Below are 27419 nucleotides of genomic sequence, written 5' to 3' on the forward strand. Positions count from 1 at the left end.
TGACTTTTTTCCCAAGAGGAGAAAAATACTAATGTATGGAATTGGGTCATTTTAATATACAATTTTGGCTGTGTTACAATTGGTGTGTGTGTGAGGGGGTCACTACATCAAGAAACTGGACACATGGCTATAGCACTCTCTTTTCCTGCTTTCATGTGGCACAACTGGCAAGCTGGCACTTTTTTCTCTGTGTGTTTTTTTCCAACATGGTAGTTAGATCTATTCCATACCCTTAAGTTGTTTTCCTTTCCCTTCGCTTTTTGGCATGACCCTTGACTCTTCTCCACAGTTATTGTCTGCATCCATCCTTTGGACTGCTCCTGGTTGCTTCCTGTAATAGCCCAAATTCCTTCATTCTAGCTCTCTAGATCTGGCTCCAGCACTAGTCCAGGTTCTGATATCCTTTCCTTTAGCATGGCCCTGGCAATGGGACAATATGCAGCATTTACCAGTCTAACATCCATCCGAAGGGTTACTGGGTCTGGAAGTTGAAGTGGCCCCGAGAGAGAGAGATCTAGAATTCAGAAGAGGGCTGCAGTATTGCCCTATCTTCATACCTCTTTTTAAAATGTTTCCAAATTTTATAGTAGATGCAAACAAAGTAAAAAATGTCAACGAAGAAGACAATTTTCTCTCAGGCAAATAAAAGCTTGGAAACTTTCCTAATTTGGAAAAATTCCATAGTTTAAAACCTGTTAGATGCAGGATTAAGCAAATTTAAGCTGTATTCAAAATAGGGTCCTGAGGGAATACATATTTTTCAGTGTTCCTTATTTGAAGCTCTCATGACTTAGAGAAAATTTCAGACTCAGCTCTTCACATGACCTAAGTGACATTGAAGAAGGGGCAAATTCAAAGGATTTCAGCCAAATTAGTCCAGTTTCCTATTGGAAACATCTGGAAACACAGACCTTAAATGTTGGTCTTTAAGATTCTTGACACCAAGGCATGTGTTTTCTGAAAGTACTAACTTCTTGGCAACCCTAGCAGAGAAAGTTAACCTAGGAGTAACAGCTGAACACACTAGGTCACCCACAGCAACAGGTTCTCCTTGGGGAATCCAAAAAACCAGTGTTACCAGCATCCCACCACTGGCTTCCATGGTCAATGCAACTACATTTCTTTTAAGTACATGTTGAAACATACAGGCTGACTAGTTTGGCTCCATAGAGGTCCTTAGGACGAGAATGCTTATACAAGGGTAATCATGCCTCCTGATTTATAGCTTTTGGCTAAAGGAATATGAATTACAAAGTAACGGGATCCCAATTAAGAAAAGTTTATTTTAATTCTGAAAGCTCCTGGAACTTGAATTTAAATGAACTGATTTAAATCTTCCCCTATAAAGTGCTAGCTGAATGACCTTAGGCATACCACTTAACTTTGCAAGTAGGAATCCTTATAGTTAAGGAAATTGGAGTTTCAAGAGATTGAATAACTTTGCCTTGGTCACAATGCCAGTAAATTTTTGTAAAGGTGGATGAGAATACCCCACATTAGAATCATATCATGCAGCCTCAAGTTCTTCTGAAACTCTTCTAATATCCAGGAATGAAATGGGGACCGTCATCAATTTATACCTTGGGATTTTTGAATGGATATTTGTTTTAGTCTTTTTTCCTGAAGCTTCCTAGTACCTCACAATACTCGGCACATAGTAGGTTCTAAATAATATGTGCAGAATCAATAAATAAAGCAATATTTACTATTAATGAAAGACCAGAGAATCTTGATATTGCTTGACCACGTAAGCGTAAAGATGAACATAGCTTGGAGGAGAAAGAATCTCTAGCATGGTGGGCCGTTCTTCAAAGACAACTGAGGGGGCTGCCTAACAATGCCAGCTAATGCCAGAGGATAATCATTACTAGCGTGGGTGTTATCTCAATGAAGAATGATAACCAAACAGTTAGGTCAAACAAAATGCATAAAAAATATGGATAATTAGAGGAGCATACCCTCTCTTGGTGAGAGAACAGAAGAAGGAAGTTGTAAGCTTCCAGAGAGCAGGGCCCTTGTCTTCTATTTCTTTTCTTTTTGAGGAATATTAGCCCTGAGCTAACATCTGCCACCAATCCTCCTCTTTTTGCTGAGGAAGACTGGCCCTGAGCTAACATCCGTGCCCATCTTCCTCTACTTCATATGTGGAATGCCTGCCACAGCATGGCTTAACAAGTGGTGCTAGGTCTGCACCCAAGATCCGAACCAGTGAACCCTGGGCTGCTGAAGAAGAATGTGCGAACTCAACCACTGTGCCACTGGGCCGATGCCTTGTCCTCTATTCTTTTTGTCTCCAGCATTAGCCAAGGACCAAGGACCTGGTGAAGCCTAGTAAGCTTCAACAAATGTTTGTGAATGAATAAACAAATTAATCACTGCCTACTTGATACAGAACTGAACTGCAGAAGCTGTTTAAAGAAGAAGGCAAGATTCCATAGCCTGCTTAGAAGCTAGAATAACTATCAGGACTATGATTAACTAGCCAAAGGGTCAAGGACTTCTTAGGCCAAGGGGAACAAGGTGTTTATCAGAGTCTAAACTCCTGGAATTCTTAAAGAAAGGATAACTGCCTTTGACCAGCCGGTGAGTAAGCCAGGGATCTCTTCCTCCAGGAAGAATCAATGATTAGCTTTCAGAGAAGCATGGGCAAATTCTAACCCTAGGAACAGCAGGTAAATCCTCAAACTCTTATTCGCTTTCACCAGAGTCCAGTGCTTAGAATGCAATAAGGGAGTAAATGTGGGCAAGGCTAAAACCAATTTTGAGAAATAAAAACAATCTTTATATTCTAATGGTTTTAAAAATTACTTTTAAGACTTCTACACTATATTACTTAATTTGGTTAATTTGTTACAGGATTATGATTTTACAAATATGTCATGGCTAATGTTCTGCCATTCAAGTGACATTCAGTATGCATATAAAATACAAATTCCTTAGCTTGGTATAAAAGCACTGTGCTGCATGCTAGCAAATTAACAGCTTTTCCAGAATATGTCAAATCCACTTCATATGCAATGTATGCTTCAATTGTACAAAATTTCTCTTTCAGGTCTTGGTGAACTTGCAAATACCGTTTCCTGTGCCTGTGAATTTGATCCAACTCAGAAAATTCCTATTCATTTGTCAAGATCCAATTCCAGTGTTTCTCTTTCATCACCAAGTCTCTGAGAAGAGTTAATTATTTTCTCTGCTATGTATCTGAACATATCTCTATTTTTAAGAATCATATATTCATTTGTTTTATAAGCATTTACTTACTTCTCAACCTTGTGCACTAGGCTGTCAGCTACAAAATGCAAGATACAAGTTTTCACTTTATCTATCTCACCTTAGTTCAATAAGTAATCATTGGCTGCACAAAAGCCCCCATACATACGTATTTACGGAGTTATTACCAAATAATGTATCAGATATCATTGCTTCAAATAATTAACATTTAATAAAGCAACTTGCAAATAAATTGTTAAAGATCACGCTATGAACTTGGCCCCCAAATGGTTTTGGCTACTTTTAGCTATGATGGACATTTGATTTGGCATGTGGGGACCTAGAAAGAATAAAATCCATTATGCCTGTAATTACGTCTGTGTAGTCTGCCATAAGAAATTATTTTTCTAGTCTAAAAGCTTATGCTGAAAAAGCTATGTTTTTGGTGATTTCGTTAACATTTAAAAATGTTAACAATTCTGTCAGCCCAAACCGAAAATGACTGTGTGAGAAATGAAAGCTTGCAAAACTCTGACACTCGCTATTCATGGCTCATTATCCTCATGACTTTCATTTTGCAGTGAGGAAGTGGGGTCAGCTTCACAAAATTTAGAAACGATTAAGAAAATTACTGTATGCAGATGTGACTTATGGACTGAGAATAACGCACTTTCTAAAAGACTGTATTCAACAAAATAAATAAGGATGATGAGAAATCCACAGATGTTTTATGGCTTATGGCAGTTTTTCAGCTATTCATTATAAAGACTCCTTCCAGGGATTTGCCCACTTCCCTTGACCCTTTCCTGAACACTTTGAAACTTTCTCTTTTACTGTATTCCTCAGGGAGTTTATGAAGTCCTAGGCATATTTCCTGAAATTCTTTGAGTTCATTCTCAAACACATCCACTGACCCTTATACATTGTGAATTGGTGCCCGGGTCCAAACCTCACATTTTTCTTTTATAACTTTCAGAGTTTTTGGAATAAACATGTGGAAATAGTCACAAGGGCAAAGGTTATCCACTAACCTAACATTCTATCAAAAAAAAAAAAAAAAGAAAAGAAAAAAAGGAAAAGAAGAAAACCAGATGGTATCTAGGTAAGTAGAAAACCCCTATGTTTTTAATTTAGATAAAATTTAATTTATCTGTCAGCCACTCATTTTTCTTCTGTAGCAACAGATGGTGTAGGATGTAAATATAATATAAAATTTCCATTCCTTCTTTCTGTGTCAATTTAAATAAATGTCTATTAAGTGGCTGTTATATGCTAGGCATTAAACTAGGCTAGATAACAGTGTCTCCATTTAATAGAATTTATATTTTAGCTTAGAAGTCAGACACATAGACAAATAAAGATGATGGAATGGGCTAAGTACTATCATATAATTTTATGTACAAAGTGCCATGGGATACTTGTTGATGGATGCACATAACTTTAATATAAACTAAATTTTGAGGAGACAAAGACCAGTTTGATTTTGATAAAATGAACCCTTAAGGTATATACAAGCCAACTCAACAAATATTTCTCCCTGTAGCTTCTAAACATGTTTAAGATCCAAACAGAATCGTTTTTCTTGTGCTCTCCATTGTGCATGAGACAGAAAGATGCTAAATAATTTAATGTCGTTTTCAAAAGTGGTTTTCCTGTCTGATGTTTATGATTGTCCTTCCAAAATAATGAATATAAATAAAGGCTTTGCTTATATTTTTGTGATGAAAGAGAATGTTTCTTCTCCCAGATAAAATCCTGAGCCTCAATTATGTGTTAGTTCAAAGACTGTAGATTGAATCTGGATAGCGGTTGTAAAATAAAATATGCATAGACTTTAATCTTGAGGAAATTCAAATACAAAATGTGAGAAATGGAAAGTTCAAATGATGATAGGACATCCAATTTTTTCATTAATAGATTCCTAATAAATGAATTTTGAATTATTTTATTTTATTAACAACATTCTTTAGGGAATGTGTAGGCTGTGCTTCTAATTGGCCAAATGTATGGCATTCGGCATGCTGTCTTCCACACAGTAGATGCTCGATCTGTGTGTGTAAAATTGGATGTAAAATGCTTAGGACCTTCTGAGCATTCATCAATATTCATGTCTTTCTAAAAGGCAAGACATGATGAGGTTGTCTTGTCAGATGTCTCTGCTCCAAAAGGACTACCTAAAAATGGGACAGGCCTTTAGCCAAGCCTTCACCTCTGAAACAACAATAATTCTCTGATTTGGCCACTCTGACTGTAGGTGGCCCTTTTCAGAAAAAAATCTAGCCCCCTCCCTATAAAGTATATAAAATAAATACATAAAATATCTTTTAAGGATATTTCCAGAGATTGTGAAAACCATTTTTACATGGTGGGCTATTTTTTCATTTAAATGAGCTTTTTCCATTCTAGCTTCTGAACCAGACTGGGGAACTGGAGAGAAAGGTACCTAATTAAAAAAAGAAAATAAATATATAATATATATATATATATATATTATATATATATAATACTCTTGTGGAACTCTTAGTTCTATCTGTCTATCTACCTATCTTCACAACAACTCCATGGATAGTAGGATCTACTGTTGCATCTATTTTGCATAAATGGATATAGGAAATAGGAAACTAAGGCTCAGAGAAGTTAGGTAACTTGACCAAGTCACACAAGTAGTAAGTGACAGAGATAAAATTCAAGCTCAGAAAGCCTGGCTCCAGGTCTATGCCTTTGACCACCACTCTACACTGCCTTAGGCATTAAGGCCTGGGAGGAGAAAGAAAAGTCTATTTCCTGCTTGACTAAATTTTTTCTCTGTGTGGATTTAGAGAGATTTGTCCAAGTCTGTTGATATGGGAAAGAGTGGGCAGGGATAGAAACTTCTATTGTGTATCTACTATGCGCTGAATACAGTGTTACGTACTTTTCATATATAATTTCATGGTATCTTTATTATAATATATTAAGATATTCAATATTATCCTAGTTTACTAATTAGAACACTGAAGCTCAGAAGTTTTAAGTAACTTGCTAAGAACACACAGCTAGGACAGGACTAAGCCAGGGTTTAAAAGCAGGATTATACACTTGTGCTTACAAGTGTATAGATCAAATTCCAAATGACAGGTCAAGAAATACTAGCCTTGTGTAACCAGAAAACCTTTCAGAAATATTATTAGCGTTTAAAGCTACTCAGAGTCAACATTTCTGCAAAGGGGATAGAGAGGGAAATTTTACATCTTGTCACAACCCTATCAATGGTGATGCAACCCAGGCTTTACATCCTACCTTGATAAATATTGTCCTGAAGTGAGATTTGCAGCTTCCACATCCATGCAGTTCATTGTGCTGGGAATGAGAGCAAGTTCTGGCTGGATCATGGTGGCTGTAGCTACAGCTCTTGCGACCAGTTCCATGGCATCTTGTACATAGTATTCAAAGACAGACTGTGTTGTTTTTCCATGAGCAATGAGCCCTAAGGGCAGACCTTCTGTCCTTAGTTCCTCAACATTCTGGGAATCCCCCAGCACCCAGGGAAGCTCAGGGGGCGTTAGCCCAAACTGGGTGGTAATTTCGAAAATCCGCCGGATACTTTCCATGTCGCAGCCAAACATCACAACTGTGGGGGTACTGTTCTTAATGCTCTCAAGCTGGACCTGCAGGAAGCTCAAGAGGTCCTCAGTGGAGGAGAGGTCGGTGGTGATGTTGATGATAGACCCGAGGTGGAACTTGGAATTATTCTGGGTAAGGAGGAGAAAGTCAGTGATGTTCCAGTCTTCCTGGCACAGCAACAAGCTAAAATTGTACCAGTTGTTCATGGTCAGGATTGAGACAGTGACATCAGCATCAGAACTTAATGAATTTTCTAAACTCAGTTGTAGGTGAAGGGGATTCTGTATTTAAAGATATGAAAAAGAAGAATTAGAAAGCATTGGCCAAAGATTATAACATAGGGTACTTTTGCTTTCTTATGAGGCTTAATCCTTTATTTTTCCCTGTGATATTCAAATGCTTCTGGGATAAAACTCTCATAATTTGGAAAGCCATGTTTCCTGTCTAATAGAATTATTGATTCCCTACAACTGATTTCCCTATAATTTTTGCTAAGAGTACCAGAGGACAGATGGTTCTTGATGTAAATCTAGGCGTGACATAACCATACATTTGGTCTTAAATTTTTATCGGGTTAAGATTTTATCAGGATACTTCCTTACAGACAGTCCCCTTTATACATCCCGCTTATAACTATCACTGTTATTAACTCCTTTATTAAATTTTCTCCTCAGGTAAAATAATTGAAAGAAATTATTTTTGCTTTCCTTTAAAACTAATAGCAGAGAAATCTTAAAACAGTGCAGGTACTTGTATAAGGCTGGTGTGGAAAGTGCATGCATAATAGTTTCCTAAACTTCCAGCCCCTGAGGAAGGCATTTCATCTAATATTTGTGGTGCTATGGTCTGAATGTTTGTGTTCCCCCAAAATTCATATGTTGAAATCCTAATGCTCACCGTGATGGCACGAGGAGGTGGGGTCTTTGGGAAGTGATTAGGTGCTGAGGGCAGAACCCTCATGAATGAGATTAATGCCTGAGAGGCTTGATAGAGCTTCCTTGCCCCTTCTTCCACGTGAGGACACAGTGAGAAGATGGCAGTCTGCGAGCTGGAAGAGGGCCCGCCCCAACCATGCGGGCACCCAGCCTTGGACTTCCAGCCTCCAGAACTGTGAGAAACAAATTTCTGTTGTTTACAAGCTACCCAGTCTGTGCTGTAGCAGCTTGAACAGACCAGGATACATGGAATAATTAACAATATATACATTAAAATTAAGTGTTGAGTCCAATATTGAAGGCCTGATTACATTTTGTATCTATTGACACTGGATTCTTGCTGTGAAATGTGTGCCATTTAAACACATTTATGTAACTTCCATCACAATTTCATCTACTTATAGAACTCACCAACTCAATGAAGAAAGATTATCTTATTAGAAAAATCGTAAATTATTAATCATATAGGTGAAGTGGAAATAGTCCTCCAATGAATGAATTTATTGACTGTTCTTCCCAAGTACAGACATTTGATATATTTATCCTTTAATATTGACACCCTGAGAGTGTTTAGCAAAAAGCCTTACACATGTTAAGTGCACAATAAATATTGGCCGAATTGAACTAAATATGTTCCCATTGGGAACTAGTAGACTATTGGACTATTTTTGAGAACTTGCTAAACATTCCGGTCAATAACGTAAGCAGAGAAATGAGGAGGACTTTCTCAGTAAAGTTTCAAGTCCTTGTGCTAAAGGAAAGAAGTGTGGCCTCCCCTTGCACGCCAAAAAACGTGTAACAAGAAATAGAATTTGAGCTGAACTTTGAATTCTTTGAAAGCATTCTGATATGTGTAGAATAAGGAGTGAGGATTCCAAAGAGATTTTTGGGAGAAAAACTATGACAAAAGGCAGTAAATGAGAGCAATCATGGCGGTAGGTAGGATGGAGTTTTAAAATTTATTCTGAGAGTGTGACTTCTGTCCTTCCAAATTAAGCTATTGAGTAGGGCTTGTAATGATAAAAGCAGAGCTTTTGGAGGATCATCTATGGGCAGCATTCACCAAGGAGAGGGAAAATAAGGCTTCCAGGATCTTGATTAGGTGCTAAAGGTTTAAGCTGGAAGCCAGTGTTGGTAAGGGTAGGAAGGGCGATGAGAAAAGGTATTTTTCTTTTGGATCACCATAGGAGAAAAGTTTTTTTTTAAATTAAAATTTTTTGGCAAGATCAGATGTGAGAGGCAAAAGAGAGAAAGATGTCAAAAAACTAGGAGACAATATCCAGCAAGTAGTTCCTGTTTTCCAGGCTTGAGATGCCAAGCAAGATTCTTGAGGTAAGAGGAATGGAGCTTCACTGCCTCTTTCCAACTATTGATTAATATAAATTGCTCCAGAGAGTTCTTCTGTCCTCCTTTTTTAGCTTTCTTCCTTCCTTTCTTCCTTTTTATTTCCTCCTCTGCCTTAACCCTCTTCCAGAATGGAAGGCGAGTTCTACATATAGCTGGGAGGAACAAATTATTCCCAACTGCCTTCTTGGCCTCAGCTCCCTGTTCTGTTGCCAGTTTTCCTTCTAAAACATAAATATGACCATATCTTTCTTCTGCACCAGAACCTCTGAATCACCCATAGCAAAAATTTCAAAATAAACAGTACTGCTTGGGAAGCCATTCCTAGTCTTTAATTTCACCTCCAACACTCCAAATATGCTCACCAAGACAAGTCGTACTGGATATTTTGTTTTTCTCTTATCAGAGCAAGCATTTTCACACCTCACAAATCTGATATGCTGATCTCTCTACCTGGGAATGTATTTGCCTGTATTCATATTTATCCTTCAAAACTCAGCTCTTACATGCAGATTTCCGGAAACTAGTTTATGTAGTATTTACTACTGTTTCTGCTGCTGCTGCTGATTTTTTCCCCACGATATTTTTGCCCTGTTGACTTCCTGCCATGGTGAATTGGGTTCTTGTTTGTTTGACTGTTCCTCGGACTGCTGACCAAGCAGGATTAATCATCTCATGTCTGTGTCATGGTGGCATTTTGTTCATCACTCTATTACAGAGCTCTTCACACCTTAGTGGAGCTATATTGTTGTCTATCTCCCACACCAGACTGGAAGCTTCTTTAGGACTAGGACCGTATCTCAACCATCTCTTCAGCACAATTCTTAGTTAACCAAACATAGTATTTGTCAAGCGGAATTTTCTTTTATTCACCTCAAGTCCTGGGCTCTGATTATAATCTCTCCACTGAAAGACTGAGAAGAAGACCATTTCCAGCAGAACTTCAAGACCTAATATTTTGCCTCCGGTTGGAACAAAAGCTCATTCATATATTTCCTACAGAGGGACTCACTAAATTGGTGTGTGAGGAACAAGCTCTAATGGAGGCAAGGATGAAAATGTTCTCCTCTTGCTAGATAGGGAAGTGAAATTAGCTAATCAAATTGAGCATTTAGCACCATAGAAACAAACATATTTGGTAGAGAGAGTGACATGGGAGTAAAATGAAGACCCTTGTCCCCATAGATAGTGATTAATCCATATAATCACATTCTCCCCTACAAACAATTCTATTAAGAAATTCCAGATGTTGAAGTTAATCGTTTCACAAACTTAAGGAACACAATTCTTCAAACAAATATTTATGAAACGATAGTTTAGAAGCATCTAGTGCTATATTTATCTAGCAGCCTAGGATGCAGCATCTCCAATTTCTCTGCATATAATGATAAAGGTACACACACATGCACACACAAAGATACGAAAACTTTTAACACTAAAATTCAAGTCTGATAATAAAACTTTTATCAAAATCTGGGACAACAATTAAACAAGACCTATTGAACCAAATTGAGACTCAAAATCTACGTCTTATATATTTTGCTGTTTGCAAAAGAGCAAACTCATGGTCTGAAAGAAGGTATAAATTTTTTCTAACATAATTTCCACATTATTTACCCCTTAAATCGGAGATCCAATAGCAGCACAACCCAAGAATTAGGAAGCCTCTCTTTACCACTCAGAGAGAGTGAAACTGCCTCATAAGTGCATTTAATTTATACAAATTAAAATAAACAGGCTCAGTAGAGGAAGGTAGGGGGAGAGAAAATATGAAGTTAAATAGTACTGATAATTCTAATTCCCTTCCCTAAGTGAGTGTACTCTTTATTATACGTGACATATTATATATACACTACTGTGTACTGTTATATATGCATATTATTACACACAGTTGTTTACACAAAACCATATATGCCAAACTAAATAGATAAATTAAGGGATTTTCAAATGTAATTTTCCTATACTTTGAATTGAATTTTTATTTCTACCTAATATGACATGCCACTCCACTCCATTGATTTTTAGGGTTTTATTACCATCAAAATCTGCTGCTGCATTATTTTAGAGGCTGAAATTCCCAAAAGCATAGGGCATGAAGTGTGGGTAAGCAACGGCCATGCTGAAATGTACTCATGGAACGAAATCTCAACAGGGGACAGGGGAGTTGCCCAGCGGCAATGCAGTTGCTAGTGTCAGAGAACTGCGAAAGTGTCAGAGAATCAGTCAGTGGTGAAAGGGAAGACTGCTTCACCTGCCGTGGATCATAGTGGATTTGTAACTCATAAAATATTAAAATTCCACAGAACGAAAAATCAGTCAAGAATGGTAAAAAAAAATTTGGAAAAAGAAAAATGACAGAGAGGTGTTGCCTTAAAAGATATTTGAACACATCAGAAAATGCAATTTTTATAAAATAATAATAATTAAAACAGGGAAGTGCTAAAAAAAGGATTAACAGGTAAATAAATAAAACAGATATTAATGTATTTAAGGAAGTACATTGATTTACTATATATTAATATATTATATTTTGAAAATTATAAAGGAATTTGGAAGAAACATATGAGATTAGGAGTTGAGAAAATAGATTATTTGGAAAAATGATATCACTTAAGTACCTAATTCCACCATATATTAAAAATAAACCCCCATGGCCTTCTGGTTGAGTGTGGTGCACTCTGCTTCGGTGGCCTGGGTTTGGTTCCCAGGAGTGGACCTATACCACTTGTCAGCAGCCCATAATACAAAGTAGAGGAAGATTGGCACAGATGTTAGCTCAGGGACAATCTTCCTCAAGCAAAAAGAAGAAGATTGGTAACAGGTGTTAGCTCAGGGCAAATCTTCCTCAGCAAAAATAAACAAATAAATAAAAAATAAATTCCAGACTATTTAAGAATTAAAAGTACAATGTCAAATCCTTAAAAGATAGACCAAACAGGTAAATGTCTCAGAAATCACAATGATAAAGAGAAAAACATTAAACTAAATAATACAATATACAATATTTCTAGCATTAAACATCTACCATAAACAAAAAGGTAAAGGAACATGAGAAAGAAGAGAATATTTGCAATAAATCTGATAGACAAAGAGTTGATGTTCATAAAATATAAAGAACACTTGCTAATCAACCGAGAAATAGAATCCTTGACTGAGTACTCATTCAATCAAGGAAAATAATTTTAAGCTCCTTCTGTGAGCTATGCTCTCTGCAAAAAATTTCCTGTTGCCTGTATAGTGGGTGAGAGATAGACAATATCTTTTTTTTAATTTCATATTTAATACTTAAGTGCTGAAAGTGATAGAAATTGCTATTTTTTCTTTCTTAAAGAAAAGAAGCAGGTAACTTCGTAAAAGTCAGAAAATACCCAGTGAGTCTTTCATGCCATCCTAGATTTTTCTGCTGTCAGCTGGACCCACTAGAAACAGCAAAGGATGCATTTCTGAACCCCACTCCAGATGTTTGAAAGTAGAAGACATGATTACAGTAAATGGACAAACATTTAACATCATTATAAATTGTGGAAATGACCATAAATATAATAGGGTGTGGCGAGACTGGGAAAGGGGGAAGAATATCCCAGGAAAAGTTTAATAATTATGATTAGTAGGATAGGTGGATATAAGTACGTGCACTGTACAAGCACTCTCTAATTTAGGTCTTTAGAAAAAAATAAGGAATGTATATAAAAATAATTGATCACTATATATAAGTAAACATATATAATGGTTTATAAAAATATACACATTTAACTAAACCTGTGGTCTCATTTTGACCATCCATTCTTCTTCGACTAGGTACTATCTTTCTAGTCCCAGGTAAATGGTTGGAGCCATCGCCTCCTTCTATATTCCCTCTGATTGTTCATTTTCCTCCTTTATAGCGTCTCCAATGTTCTTGCTTCAGTCCTAAGCCGTCCTTGCTGTCGATAAGGTAAGCCAGCTGAGGTTTCTCTCCTTTTCTGAGAGGCAGTAATGATGTGGATCAAGGCTGCCCCAGGGAGAGAAGCCCAAGGCATCCTGGCCTACATGACGATCTATATGACCTGATTCATATCTAAAGCTATACGACCACACAATAACCAGACCCCATCTGCACTCATACCATTTTAATCACTTTTTACGTCATCTTTCTTTTATCTAGTAAAAATAAGTCACGTACCCAAGCCTTATAAATTTAGCCCTAACCCTCAAAACATTGCAGCCCTTCACTGCCCGGGGGTCCTGTCCCCATGCCATTCTCTGAATAAAGGAGCACTACTACCAGAGCTTGAGCGTCCAAGAAATCTTTCTTTCGACTCCTCTGCTCACGGAGCTTGCATCAGTGAGTATAGCGGTCAGTGCTTCATAGTCGGGACAACATGTGCTTCAATTCTGACCCCATCGTTTATGAGCCATGTGGCCTTCGACAAGTCAACTGGCATTTCTGAATTGTAAATTCCTCATCTCTAAAATGAGGATAATACTACCTCTTACCTTACAGATTCATTTTGAGAATTAAATATGAGAATGTGATAATGCATAGAAAGTGCCTGGCACAGAGTGAGGGCCGGGATGTGGTAGCTGTTACAGTTTGCTTAGAGTTAAGCTATCAGGTTGGAAATGCTTGCTAAAGTGATTGCAATACAATTTTTTTCTTTGCTATTGCTCTTTTTTCTTTCTCTTGTTGGTTTTCACACAATGGTCTCTGTAATAGATGGCTTTTACAAATGCCGATTACCCCAACTCCTTAGGAGGAAAACAGCTACTGTATCTCAGCCTGGGAGAGGCTGTTCATTTGAGAGATATGTTTACAGCAGAAGACCTCCCCTCTCCCCTCAAAAAAAATGCTTCTTTCTTTGGTAACTAGTTCCAGTGAGACTTCACAAGCTAAGAAATTTTCGGTGCCAACTGCTGGAGATCCCCCGTCAATCTTTGTTCTTCCTGAGAGCATAGATTCAGCTGTTTTCTGGATCAGTCAAAGTTTCAAAAACAGAACTGTGAGATAGTCCCTTGACAGAAGAAAAGAGGTAACGAAGCCAGGTTTGCTTCAAGAGTGGAGAAAAGATGAAATTCTCTCAGCTCTTTCCTGGGCAAGCAAACCCATTTCGTTTTACCTTCTAGGCCAAAGCTCAGAAAACTCAAGTGAGCACAGTATTTCTGCTACTTTTAAGAGAGATGAAATTCCTCTCCTTTCATAGGTCGCCAGATTACTAAAGATGTTCAAGGGGCTCAGAACCGGCTTTCTAGGCTGCAGTCATTTCTCCCAGCCAAAGAGAACCTCCTGCAGGTTTGCTGTTTCTCATTTTCTCACAGCGCATTTGACCTATATTATATAGAAGTCTTTTTTTCTGAAAATCAAAGCCTACTCCTTTAGAAGCCCAGGCTTTTAAATAAATTAACTGTTTTTACAGTCGTATTAGGGATTCAGGCAAACATAAGGCATAGTCCCTGCCCAGAAATTGTAGTCTAATAATAATAATACAAGCGAAGAGCTAATACCTACGGATGTCCCTAGCGCCTTATGCGTATTGTCTTATTTTATGCTCACAATGGCCTCATGAGGTGAGTTCAATGACTAGCCTCCTTTAACAGATGAGGAAAATGAGGCTCAGAGAGAGTGAGTAATTTTCTCAAGGTTTCACAGCTACTATGAAATAGAGCCTGGATCCAAAACCCAAATTGGTAGGACTTGAAAGCCTGTGCTTTTGGTCAGTACTCTATACTACTCCTTCCACTTGGTAAGAACAACATGCGATATAGAGCCTTGACATTTGTGGATTTAATATTTATAATTCTAATTATTTGCAAGTAATTCTAAAGGCCCATGGAGTCGAGTCACTTTTGTGTGTGTGTGTGTGTGTGTGTGGTTTTTTTTGGTGAGGAAGATTGGCCCTGAGCTAACATCTGTTGCCAATCTTCTTCTTTTTGCTTGAGGAAGATTGTTACTGCACTAAGATCTGTGCCAATCTTCCTCTATTTTTTCGTATGTGGGATACGGCCGCAGCATGGCTCGATGAGCAGTGTGTAGGTCTGTGCCCGGAATCTGAACCTGCGAACCTCAGACCACCAAAGCAGAGTGGGCAAACTTGACTGATATGCTACCGGGCCAGCCCTTCAAGTCACTTTTAAGATCTGTCATGATGGGTTAGAATGACATGCCCTGTGTGGCTGGCACATGGGAGCCAGTGAGGGGGGCCTAGCCTGCTGCACAATGTGCACACGGCTTCTGAGCCATTTTCTTCACTCATTCTCTCTGTGTAGCAACTCCTGTGAAATGATAAGACTTGTGTTTCTTTATTAACAACAATTTGACAAAGAAAGCCAGTTGAATAATTAATAACATCAGTTTTGTGTTTGGTAGAATAAGAAAGTTTGGAAAAGCTCGCTAAAATTTTTCATTTAGATTCTACTGAATTTCATAGTCGAAACTATAATCTAAAATAATGTTCAACCATTATGTATGGTAGTATTAACAAAGACCTTGGGACATATCCCTCAGGACTTTTGAGTGATATATGAAACAATACATAACATAAAATGCAATGAATGCTACACAAGGTAGGACTATGGATGTATGGAGCAGTCAGCATAATATTGCCAGTCATGCTGGGTGCAGTCTATTTCACTGCAGCAGTATGGGGAAGGCTGGTCTCACCTTCTGGAATAGAGCAGACACTGGTAAGCTGGCCAAGTCTTAGGAGGAAGTATTGGCATGCATAACACTCTTCAAAAACAAGTGGCTGATTTATTCCTCCAACAAAACATGTGTCAAAAGCCTATTATATGCCAGGCTATGAATATAGAGATGCCTGTCTTCAGGAGGAAGAAAGAGCAGAAGCAAGCATATGGTACCCTTTGAACCAACTCAATCCTTCTTCACCCCTGGCCGATTTCCAAAAAGGTAAGTCAGGGCATAGCAGGTCGGTTTGTGGCAGTCACTCAAGCTTCCTGCACTGGGCTTTTGATCATGCATTTTTTCCCATTCTAGTTCTAGCTAATTATTGATTCTCAACTCAATCATTTATATTTCACCCCACTTCTGCCTTTTGTTCTGGATGAACCTTTGTTTCTCTCACCTGACCCCTGGTAATCTTGAAAGCCTTTGGCTGCCACTCATTCTCTGAGCCCTGTTCTCCCAGCCCACTCACACAAGATATACCCCACCCAGGTGCAACCCCTGGGGCTTAAAACTGTCACTGGTATACTTGGGGGAGGGAGGGCTTTGATCAAAAGGATGTGGCTACAGAGATATATCGTCATATGGTGCTTAAAAGAGCAGTCAGCTCAGGCATAATGTCCCAACTCAGGAAAGAGTGAAACAGGGACAGGTAGTCATCCGAAATGTGGGCATTTGACATCAGGAAAGGCTATCAGTGAACAACAAGGTCCAAAACTTTGGTCTAGGGTTCAGAAGGTCACTGCCATTCCCAGGAGAGTCCAGAGGAGAGAATGTGGTGGCTCTATTTGGAGTATCTCAGATCTTTGTTTGAATTGTGGTGCTGCCATTTACCAGTCTTGTGTGACAGATTTTGTGAAAATCACCTAGCCTCATGGAGCTTCATTTTCCATTTCTGTGCAATGAAAATGATACCACCTGCCTTGCAAGGTTTGTGAGGATTAAATAACATGATGCATCAGCACATAGTAAAGAGTAAGTGGTAGTTTATAATGATGAAGATGCTGATGAGATTAGGAACGTTACACCAAGAGAACTGAAGTATACGGGCTAGACTTGTAGTGCATTCAGTTTATTTAACGTCAATTGAATAGCTGTTTTGAGGACCATTTTGTGCCAGTCATTGGGTGCTGACTACTGAGACTACAGTAGTGAATATGACCAATATGGTCTTTTCTTTCATGAACTTTAAAATCTACAGGACACTATAATCAGTACCAGGACACAAATTGAGGAATAGTTTAGAGATAAAGCAGCAGACCAGTGACAAGAAATAGAGCCCAAAGTTTGAGCAAGACTAAAAAGAATCGTGATTTGGTTTCTGAGTTTTAGATTATGTGGCAAATATCTTCACAGCCTTCTTTCCTGGTGGAGGTTGAGGGACCATGGATGAACAGGAAGGGAGGAGGCTAGAAGAAGGCAGAATCTGACAATCAGGGAGGCTTCATCACATGTCTGACATGCAGTAAGTACTGGGTAAATGTTATCCTATTAGTATTATTGGTATTGTTAATAAAATTAGCAGGCTTCTTTGGGCTGGCATAATTGATCCTTCCCTGATGACTCACAGCATTCTGATGTCAACACCAGTCATTGTGCCTGGCTACAGGGCTATGGAGCCAGCTGGTTTCCATGTTGACCAGAACAGGTAGAGCTGAGCTTATGATGATGTGGGAATACTTGAAACTCTTTAGAAAGTGTATTTTCTCAGGCGAACTCTGTATGACTCCACTCATAGGTGGTAGTTAACATATAGACAAAGAGAACTGATCAGTGGTTACCAGGGGAAAGGGGGGGTGGGGGAAGGGCACTAAGGGTGAAGTGGTGTACCTACAACATGACTAATAATAATGTACAACTGTAATTTCATAAGGTTGTTAACTATCATAATCTTAATAAAAAAAAGTGTATTTTCTCTTTCCTGCCACAGCATCAGTTATCTACCACCTCTTTTTGTTGTGTCAGTGTGCCTACCATCAACTCCTTACAGCCGTTTTAATACACTTTGAGCTAGAAAAACAGTACAACTCTCATGTCACAATTTTGACTAAAATAAGAGGAACATACATCAAGACCAACCCATCAGCAAAATGGATCAGCTTTAGCAGTATTGAGGAGGCTGTGGACTGGATTTGAGATCAGGACTGTTCTGGGGAACTTGACTTCCATTTCTTTAACTGTGACAAGAGAATAATAATAGTCAACCAACTACTCCAGGGCCATGCAAGAACATGACGTTATGCGATGAAAGTGCTCTATGAAGTGGAGAGCACTATAAAAACAGAAGACACAAGGCATTTGCAGATCTGTTTCCTGGACAGTACGGGGTGGCAGGATCAATTACCTACATAGAGGTAAAGGAGGCATTTCTGGAGTAGGATATTAAAGTTAGATATAATTGTCAAATTCTAAGCCAACTTCTTCATCTTTATATTCCAAAGGACAGGATTATTTGTTATGTTTTAAGAACTTTTGGAATACAGATGTTGGTTTCAGACTGATTTTAGTTCCTATTTCACCACCCAAGTTTTGGCCAGATTTAGTAATATTCGAATGAACTTACACATTTATACACATCAGCAGGCGGATGATTTAGAAGATAATTAAAATTTATCGAGGTATTCAAACTATTGTTATAGACACTCTCAGTGACAAACTCTGACATATTTTCTTATAATGGGAACTATTGAAATGTGCACCAAATAATTAAACTGTCTAGCATGCAAGTTAAATTTCCTATGGAAATTTGATTACTTTATGTCAATGCAGCTTGAAACTATTATTAAGAGATGGCTTATGTCACATGCTAATTTGCTTTATTACACTAAGAATGAAAACTCAGCTAAATGCTGGACTATTTCTATTTTTAAATACTCTCCAGAGATGACACCACAGTTGACATAAACTTTTTTTCTCAATTCCATAAGCCATTTTTTTAATTGATACAAGTACACGTTTTGTACATTTAAACCATGGTTCAACTAATTGCGATGTAATATAGCTTCCATATATACTGGTTTAGCACCCCAGATTAATTTCATGGTTATAAAATCAGCTTAATTGCATAATGCCTTCTTCTTTTACTTGGAAATTTAAAAAAATTTTATTGACTCACATTCATTGCTTGCTACCTGACATTGACCAGTTTAACACTAGAAATGGTATTAGCATGCCATTTAACAATATCTCAATAAACATCCATTTTAGCACCTTATTTCAAAACTTGTAATCTGCTAATTATGATTAAGCTTTGCTACCATGACATTTTATTTCACTTGCATTACTAGGCACATATTAGCATAATTAATTCTACATACATTTCAAATCTTGGTTCAAAGTAAGACGGCTTTGGAAATGTTGAATTTAATTCTTAAAGTCTCTGGCCACTACTTTCTCATGAATTAGTGATCAAACACAAAGATTCTTTAAGCAGTTCTGGTGACCTCAGGTCCAGGACAATGAATCCTGAATGAACAGGTCTATGTTCTTTCAGGATGGTCTATGTGAGTATTCTCACTGATCACAAAATGAAAAAAGACGTAGTTAGCTGGTTTTCAAATTTAAGGTTTGGATTGTCTCTGGCCCTGTTGTGAACTCACTTGTCAAGTCATTGCCGATATACATTCAAGGCCAGTAGTAATCAGGGCAGAAGTAGTAAGTTTGAATGATCCACCAAAAGACAATTAGTGTTCTTCTAACTTTATCATTTGGTTTGGAAGGGACCTTAAATCTCCCCTAACCCAACCTCCTGTACAGTTTATGCATTGCCATGAGTTAGGGAGTAAGAGTGAGTTAAAGGCATTTCTCTTTTTGTTAGGAAGGTTAATAATTTGTTTAATTGAGATCGTCTGTCTTTATTATGGTCTTTAGTGAATATGATTAAATTTTAATATTTATGAGTATCTACTTGTGTTTAATTTTATCTTCTGAATTTTAAGGGAAAGATTCAGGCTCAGTCCAAACTTGCACACTCTAATATCTCTCTGTAGCCCTTAAACCACAAATAATTGCCTTTTAGAAGAAACATATAAAGAGTACACTGATTTATGAATTTACTAATTTTTCTTCTCCACTGTGACAAATATACACAATCACACGGTGTCTTGAGGGTACAGAAACATTAACTACTAATATTTTTAGTGCTAAAAAAAATAAAATCAAATATCCAGGCTTCCATCTGATTTACTGCATGAGCCTTAGAATTATCTCTTTCTGGAATTATTTACTCTCCATATATATTCATTCTGTTAGCATTATTTAGCCTCTATTGGCATTATTTTCTTTGAAACTCTTGCATATCATACCAAAGGTTTTTAGGCTTTAAAACTGGAAACCTCCAAAGACTATCATTATGTTTTCTAAGTCAGTTTGGAGCATAGACCCATAAAGAGATCAGGGATCTTGAGAGGTCTTTATTATTTCCAGAAAAAGAGAGAATTGATAACCCAGCTTTTATCACACAGTCCAGCATCTCAAAATGCTACATTCACAATATTGATGATTTTCTCTCTCCTTCTTGTGTCCTAGATGATCCTGGAGAGTTCTGATATCCTACTTCCTGCCTCCCTTTCAAGATTACGCAAAATCCATCAGAGCAGACTGTTACAGCTGTTTGTATTCTAGCCCTCATGCTTTTCTTCTTTGAAGCACAATAGTGGTGTCAACTTGTCCTGTTTATTCAATTGTCTAAACATATCTTAGTTTCCATTTATCTTGGAAGCCATTCCAAAAAACTCGGAATTCCCAAGTGCTCCAGCTCTCTTGCCTCCACATCCAGGAGTAGGTCTTTTTCTCTGCCCAGAATACTCTTCGCTTCTCTTTTTGCAGCAAGGTGGTGCTCAGGCTCTGTTTTTCCAGTTAAACATTCTTGACTTGCCTCACCCTCAAGTCGTATTACTTGCCTCTGTGATCTGCTGTCCCACCACACTCTGTACATCCCCCAATTATTTCTTGCATAGTCTAGTCATCATTAGTTTACTCATCTCTCTCTCTCCCTGGACTATCTGGGAGCTAGAGATGTTGTCTTTCATAGTAAAATCCTTAGTAACAATGCCCAGAAAATAAGAGACTCACAGAGAAGATTTGTTGGTTGAATGAATAAATGGTGATATATAGTTCGGATTTAGACAGAGAAGCCTGACCTTTAGCTGAGATAAGTCTGTCTTTTATGAGTCATTTTCTTTCCTATTTGACCAATACGGTTTCTCTCTAGAGGCAAGAGTAATTATTATCTGCTTTCCCATAAAATCTTATCCTCCCGTATGACACAAATCTTCTCTGACGTCAATCAGAAAAGTGGCACCTGAGTGCTGAGAGGATTGACAGAACTGCTCAGGTTCATATGCGCCTGAGGCACTGTTTAGAAATACAAGTGAGTCATGAAATGCGCAAACTCATGTGTCAGTCATTTTCTTTATAATGAAGATGGTTGTGGGGAAAACATTTATTGTGCTTTATAAATTATTTGTAATCAAGTTTGTTTAAATGTTCAACACTGATGCCTTTAAAACATGATTCAACATACAGAGGAATCAATATTGAGGCAACCTTTCCGTTACTTATCTATTATCTAAGGTACTATGATAGAACTGGAGAAATGACTTGGAAATCTCAGTGACCAACTCGAATGGTATTCTACCAAAGTAAATGGAAATGACAGTAAATAAAGAAAACTATGTTAAGGGAAAGGAAGAGGACAGATAAAGGAAGATGACAAAAGTTTTATTAAGATTTTAAAACTTAAAATAATGCACTTATTATTATGAGGCAAACAGAAAGTATCTTAGCATTTTGCATAAAAGAAGAAAGTAACCAGGCTTCTGACGCAACTATACATGGCATGGAGGATGGCGAGAGGGAATGTGGACAGCTAACCTACAGTATAAACCCTTCTATCTCCTTGCTCTGAATTAGTCTAGTTTGCCACATAGTGTATATGATGAAAGAGTGAAGATATTTACTCTTTCTCAAGGAAACAAAATGCAGATTGCTGAGTTGAAGTGAGGTGGGCCCAGAGTTAGTTCCTGAAGTGTTTGGAAACTTTCAATTATAGAAATCATGGGGAGTTTTTTCATTCCTCTCTCACCTCCCCGATGACCTTGTTCTGGAATTTGCTTCAGTAGTTTCCCTCTTTCCTCTGGGTTCTCCCATCCGCTTACAAATATCCTTAATATCATCCACTTTCCTCCTCCAGCTACTATTCCAGATTTTACTCCTTTTCTTCAGCACAAGTCTGAAGATCTATCGATTCTTAAAACTTCCACTTCCTTACTTTCCATTTTTCTCATCCAATCAGACTTTTGAATTTACCATAACAACTTTTACTAAAGCAATCAGTGACCAAACATTGCTGAAACCAAAGATCGATTTTCATGCTGCATGTGGCTCACCTCTAAATACCGTTTGATACAGTTGTTCCCTCCCTCTTGAAACACTTCATCCTCTAGGCTTCTCAATCTCATAGGCCTTGTTTTCTTCTTATCTCACCAGTTGATTCTTCTCAGTCTACCATTTTGCTAAATTTGTTGTGCCTCCTTTTCTTATCTACACTCCAGCATACTAAATTTAAGTACCACCCATACACTTTCTTCTCCAATCTGGACCTTGTATGTTGGACTGCCTTCTTGATATCTCCTTTTGGATTCCTGTTAGGCACCTGAAACTTGACAAATCCAAAGAGATTCATTGCATTCTTTCTTCTTAACCCCACTCGAGACACCCCTGCCAAATCCGCTTCCCTTAAAGTCTTCCCCAAGTCACCATGATTGCACCATCAAGCAGAACAATTGCTCAGGCCAAAAAAATAGGAAATCAGCTTTCAATTCCTTTTTTAATTCACCTCACTCATTGAATCCATCAGTAAGTCCCATTCACTCCAAAATATTTCCTGAATTCAATCTCTTTCATCATCTCACTGCTTCTAGAGCAAGCCTCCCTCTGTCACCTGGAGTAATATGACAGCCTCCTGACTAGTCTCCCTGCCACCACCACTGCCTGTCCAGCAATCAGTTCTATACACAACAGGCAGAGTGATCTTTTAAAAAATCCAAATCCACATCATTCCTTTGCTTAAAACACTTCAAAGCTACCTACTGCAGCTGAAGCAAAATGTAAGCTCTTCACGCTATGCCCTAAATGATCTGGCTCTGCCTACTCTCTAAGCTCACCCTCTCCACCATGTGGTTTCAAGGCCATTGTGCTCAAACCTTGTACTTGCTGCTGCTCCTCCTTTTTAATTTTTTTTGGGGGAAGATTAGCCCTGAGCTAACTGCTGCCAATCCTCCTCTTTTTGCTGAGGAAGACTGGCCCTGAGCTAACATCCATGGGCATCTTCCTCTACTTTATGTGTGGGATGCCTACCGCAGCATGGCTTGCCAAGCGGTGCCATGCCCGCACCCGGATCCCACCCGGATCCGAACCCCGGGCTGCCGAAGCAGAACATGCGCACTTAACAGCTGCACCACTGGGTGGCCCCTGCTCCTTCCTTTTTTATGCAAAGTGGGATTACTCTTTCCCACAGATAGCTGATTCTTTCTCAACATCCAGGCCTCAGCTCAGATTTCAAGGCTCTCAGCCTAACATTAGCAGCCTCCCCTCTGAACCACCCTCCATCAGATCCATCATTTTCTTCATGGAACACAATTTTATCCTCTTCAGATCACTCATCAGTAACGGAAATTGTCCTACTTATTTGTGGATGAGTTTGTTGAATATTTTCTCACTCACTACTAAAAAGAAATGTTCTAGAGGGCCAAGACACTTGATCCTCACTATATCATCTGGGCCTAGAATAAGGTTTAAGGCATTTGATGGCTGGCTGACTGACTCACTGACTCAGGATGCCTCTCTATCACATATTAAAATTTATCTTTCTACCAAAAACTTCAAAACCTCTTTTTTTGACTGAGAAGATGTTTCTCAGAAACTGTCCCATGGGAATTATTTTGGGGTCTTTCTGTGCTTCCTCTGTCTCCATCCAAAGCTGGTCTGATGCTCCTTTTGCCTCCACTTCCACCCCTATCTCTACCTCCATCTCTGTCTTGATCTTGATCTGTCTTGGTCTGTAAGTTTCTTTATCTAAACATTTACCTCCTTTGTGGTCTGTCTTTAGCTTTCTCTTGTTTAAACACAAGCCAAAGGGCTTCCTTTAAAAAGAGCATAATAATGGCAAGTGACTGTATTTACTGAGTGTTAGAAACCATTATCATCATATTCAAATAGCTTGCTGCTTTGGCTATTGTCTTTAAAAGACGAAACATTTTAGCTATTAGAAAAATAACTCATTATTTTGCATCTCTTTCCTGCAAAATTGGATATCTGCAGATCAAATCATGTTTCCTATTCTCATACAGTATTTCCTGATAGAATAGGACTGGTCTTTTCAATACCTTAATGTAACGTTATGGAAAGGCCCAATTTAATCCTTTGGTGTTTGAGGTCAGATTCACTTCCAGAGTAACTCATGTTTCTAGGCAATATATTTTAAATATATTTTTATTCATAAAATATTTGTTGAATTGCTACTATATGCCAGGCACTGTGACATATTGGAAATGCAATGGGAATGAACAAAACAGACATGTACTCTGTCTTTGTGGAGCTTAGAGTCTTAAGGGGGAGGCAGATATTAACAAAATAATACATTAGAAAAATAAAAAATAATAATAGGTAACACTTATTGGATGAATGTTTACTGTGTGCCAGGCAGTATTCTAAGTGTTTTACAACTATTAACTCATTTAATCCTTACAGCAACTTTATGATGTAGAAACTACTAACATGCCCTTTTTACAGGTGAAGAAAGTAAGGTCACATAACTGGTAAGAAGCCAAAGTGGGATTCAAAATCAGTCTCTAGAAGCCATGCTTGTAATCACTGTGTTTTACTGCCTGGTGACACACACAAAAAAATGAAAGGCAAGAATCATTCCAAGTCAATTCATAATTATAACAATAAGGTCTATGAACCTACAAAGCATAAAGAGACTACCTTTCAGAGTGACCTAGTCTGGGGACTCAGGGAAGATTTTCTTAGGGAGGAGGTGTTAGAGCTGAGATGGGAAGGATTTAATTTATATTCCATTCCCTCCAACCTTGTTCTGCCTTACCTAATACTACTAGAAGCTTCTTTTCAAAGGAATACAGAGGCTCCTCATTGACAAGTTGGTAGTTAATTCATTCTTCTGACCTTTCCACTTCCTGCAAAATAATCGATCTTTGCTGTTGCTTAACATAATGCGAAGTCAGAAAAAATGAATATGGGCCAGATGAATGTAAAAACTCTCTGGGTGGCCATGGTCTGTCTCAGGATGAATGTGACACCTTCAATAATAACCCTAATAAGTGAACAATATTAACTCCAACTCTTTTGTGACCCATTCTAACCATTTGTAGATAAAGATGTAACTTGGAGAGGAATTGTTTAAGAACATCATAATCAGATTACACAATCAGGGTGCTGGAAGGACTGACGTTATTGCATTTAATTCATGACACATTATATAGTAAACCATTTCAGGGAAATGGCGCCTCTCCTTTTAAGGTAGGTCATTAGGAACATACTCCTCACTATCTGTGTGGCAGAACAGTAGAACGTGCTGCAAGAGGAGGTCATCATGCACTCTTTCTAAACAACAGCTCATTTAATCCTCAGACGGGCCAGGAGGCTTCAATTTGTTCCTTGGACGTGGATTTCATCCTTCACCCCAGGACTTATCTAAAAATGTAGAATGTTGCAGGAAGAGAAACCAAGAGAAAGAACGAGAATGAATGTGTTCCCAAATGATCAAGTTTTACAGTCTCTCAAATCCAAGAGGATTGATCTTTTTTTTTCACTTGCAGATGAAACTCACAGATTTCAGAAAAGAAATCACATGCTTATAAGGAGATGGTGAGACTAAATCAGCAAATAAGGAGCAAGAAACATCCCAACAGCAATTATTCAACAGCCACTGAAATTTGCAAAAGATGCCAGTATCACCCAGGAGAGTAAACAGTCATGATGTAGAAATGTCAGTTGTGGAAAGAGTATGTTAAAAATGCAGTGCAAAATTTCCCAGTAGTATATTTTGTCTTATGGAGTGTGGCATCATGCACAATAGTCCATAAGTAGTACCAGGGTTGTAGCTATGTCAGCAGAAATCTCTTTACTGCTCTGTCCATGGTAATCATTAATGAACTGAACTGGAGACATGCTGGCTAGCTTAATTTATTATCACCAATAATTGCTTAAGTGTAAAAGGTTGAATGATGGAATTCAAACCTAAATCCTATATACACCCATTTACCTACTCTTCCTTATGGCTAATTTATTGTCCGAGCTTGCATATCTTTTTTTTGTTTTTTTGAGAAAGATTAGCCCTGAGCTAACTACTGCCAATCCTCCTCTTTTTGCTGAGGAAGACTGACCCTGAGCTAACATCCATGCCCATCTTTCTCTACTTTCTACGGGGGATGCCTACCACAGCACGGCTTGCCAAGTGGTGCCATGTCCCCACCCGAGATCTGAACTGGCAAACTCAGGGCCACAGAGAAGTGGAACGTGTGAACTTAACTGCTGAGCCACTGGGCTGACCCCTCAGCTTGCATATCTTTGTCACAGTCAAGAACGGCCACCTTTTTGGTTGCTTGGTAATGCCTTCTTCATGCATCTTTTAAAATATCCCAGATTGGCAGCTCCTCAGAAATAAGAAATGGATATAGACGAGAGTACTCTTATTTATGTAGTAAAGTAATTGTTAATACACATCTCTCTAGTTTAAGTAAACACCTTTTCTTTGTTGTTTTAGCTTTTCACAACTGCTCCCAGTACCAGCAGAGATATTTCTAACACTATGTAATATACCTACAGTTTTAAGGTCATATCAGGCAGTTGTTTTCATCCTCAACTGTGGCAGACAACTCATCCTAAGGATTTTGGATTAGTAGATAGTGAAATTTTACTCCCCTCTTGGACTGCTAGGAGTCTCCAGGCAAGAGTAATGTTATACTCTTCTTTATAGTTAATGTTTCTGCTGAGGGGGAGGGTGGAAATGAGCATGAAGTCAGAAGTTGCTCACTTCTCTTTTGATAGTTCTTTGGCAAGGCTTTCTCCTTAATGTTAACCAATTGCATCTTGCTGATTATCAGGTGAGGAAAAGAGAGAGTTCCTCAATGCAAAATGTTGGGGTGGGAGCCATGCTTAGAGGTACTGAATAAGTAATAGACTTAGATAAAAAGAGAACGAGAACAATCCTACCATTTGAATGAAGAGTCTAAAATGAGTTAGCTGATGAGAGTAAAACATTTTTCATTCTAAAGGGTCCTGAGGTCATGCCAGTGATTAAGTGCTAATAGTAGTCAATAGATTAATAAGTGACTAATGCAATCCCATTTTAGAACTTGAATAATTAAGTGAATTTTACAATTTTCAGGGATTTAACATTATTTTTTATGGACAATGGATTGTCCAGTGGTGGGGAGACTGTCATCATATGCCTTTTAAATATGTTTTAAAACAAGATATTGTGGTTTTGTGATGGCTTTCTAGATAGAGGTAATTAAAGCATATTTTGCGGGACTATGTGATAGTATTGCTAAGCCAAAGGGGGAGCAGAATGCTCTGTATGAAAGGAGAGATGGGGTACCGTGGTTTAGCCCCACAATGAGCTCAAGGTCACAGATGTTAATGTG

General features: G+C 38.2%; 1 protein-coding gene across 2 annotated transcripts in view; it reads right to left on the reverse strand.

Annotated features, from left to right (window-relative positions):
* The window catches only part of GRIN3A (glutamate ionotropic receptor NMDA type subunit 3A), a 150601-nt gene that overhangs the window by 96503 nt on the left and 26679 nt on the right, over positions 1-27419 (reverse strand). For both annotated transcript variants that reach the window (XR_011533351.1, XM_008522467.2), the window contains exon 2: positions 6490-7094. Coding sequence is in view for 1 of the 2 variants with exons in the window: in XM_008522467.2 (XP_008520689.1) it covers positions 6490-7094 (605 nt within the window). In the remaining variant the exon portion in view is untranslated. The remainder of the gene's footprint in view (positions 1-6489; positions 7095-27419) is intronic.

This window comes from Equus przewalskii, chromosome 26 (assembly GCF_037783145.1).
Source record: "Equus przewalskii isolate Varuska chromosome 26, EquPr2, whole genome shotgun sequence".
NCBI lineage: Eukaryota > Metazoa > Chordata > Mammalia > Perissodactyla > Equidae > Equus > Equus przewalskii.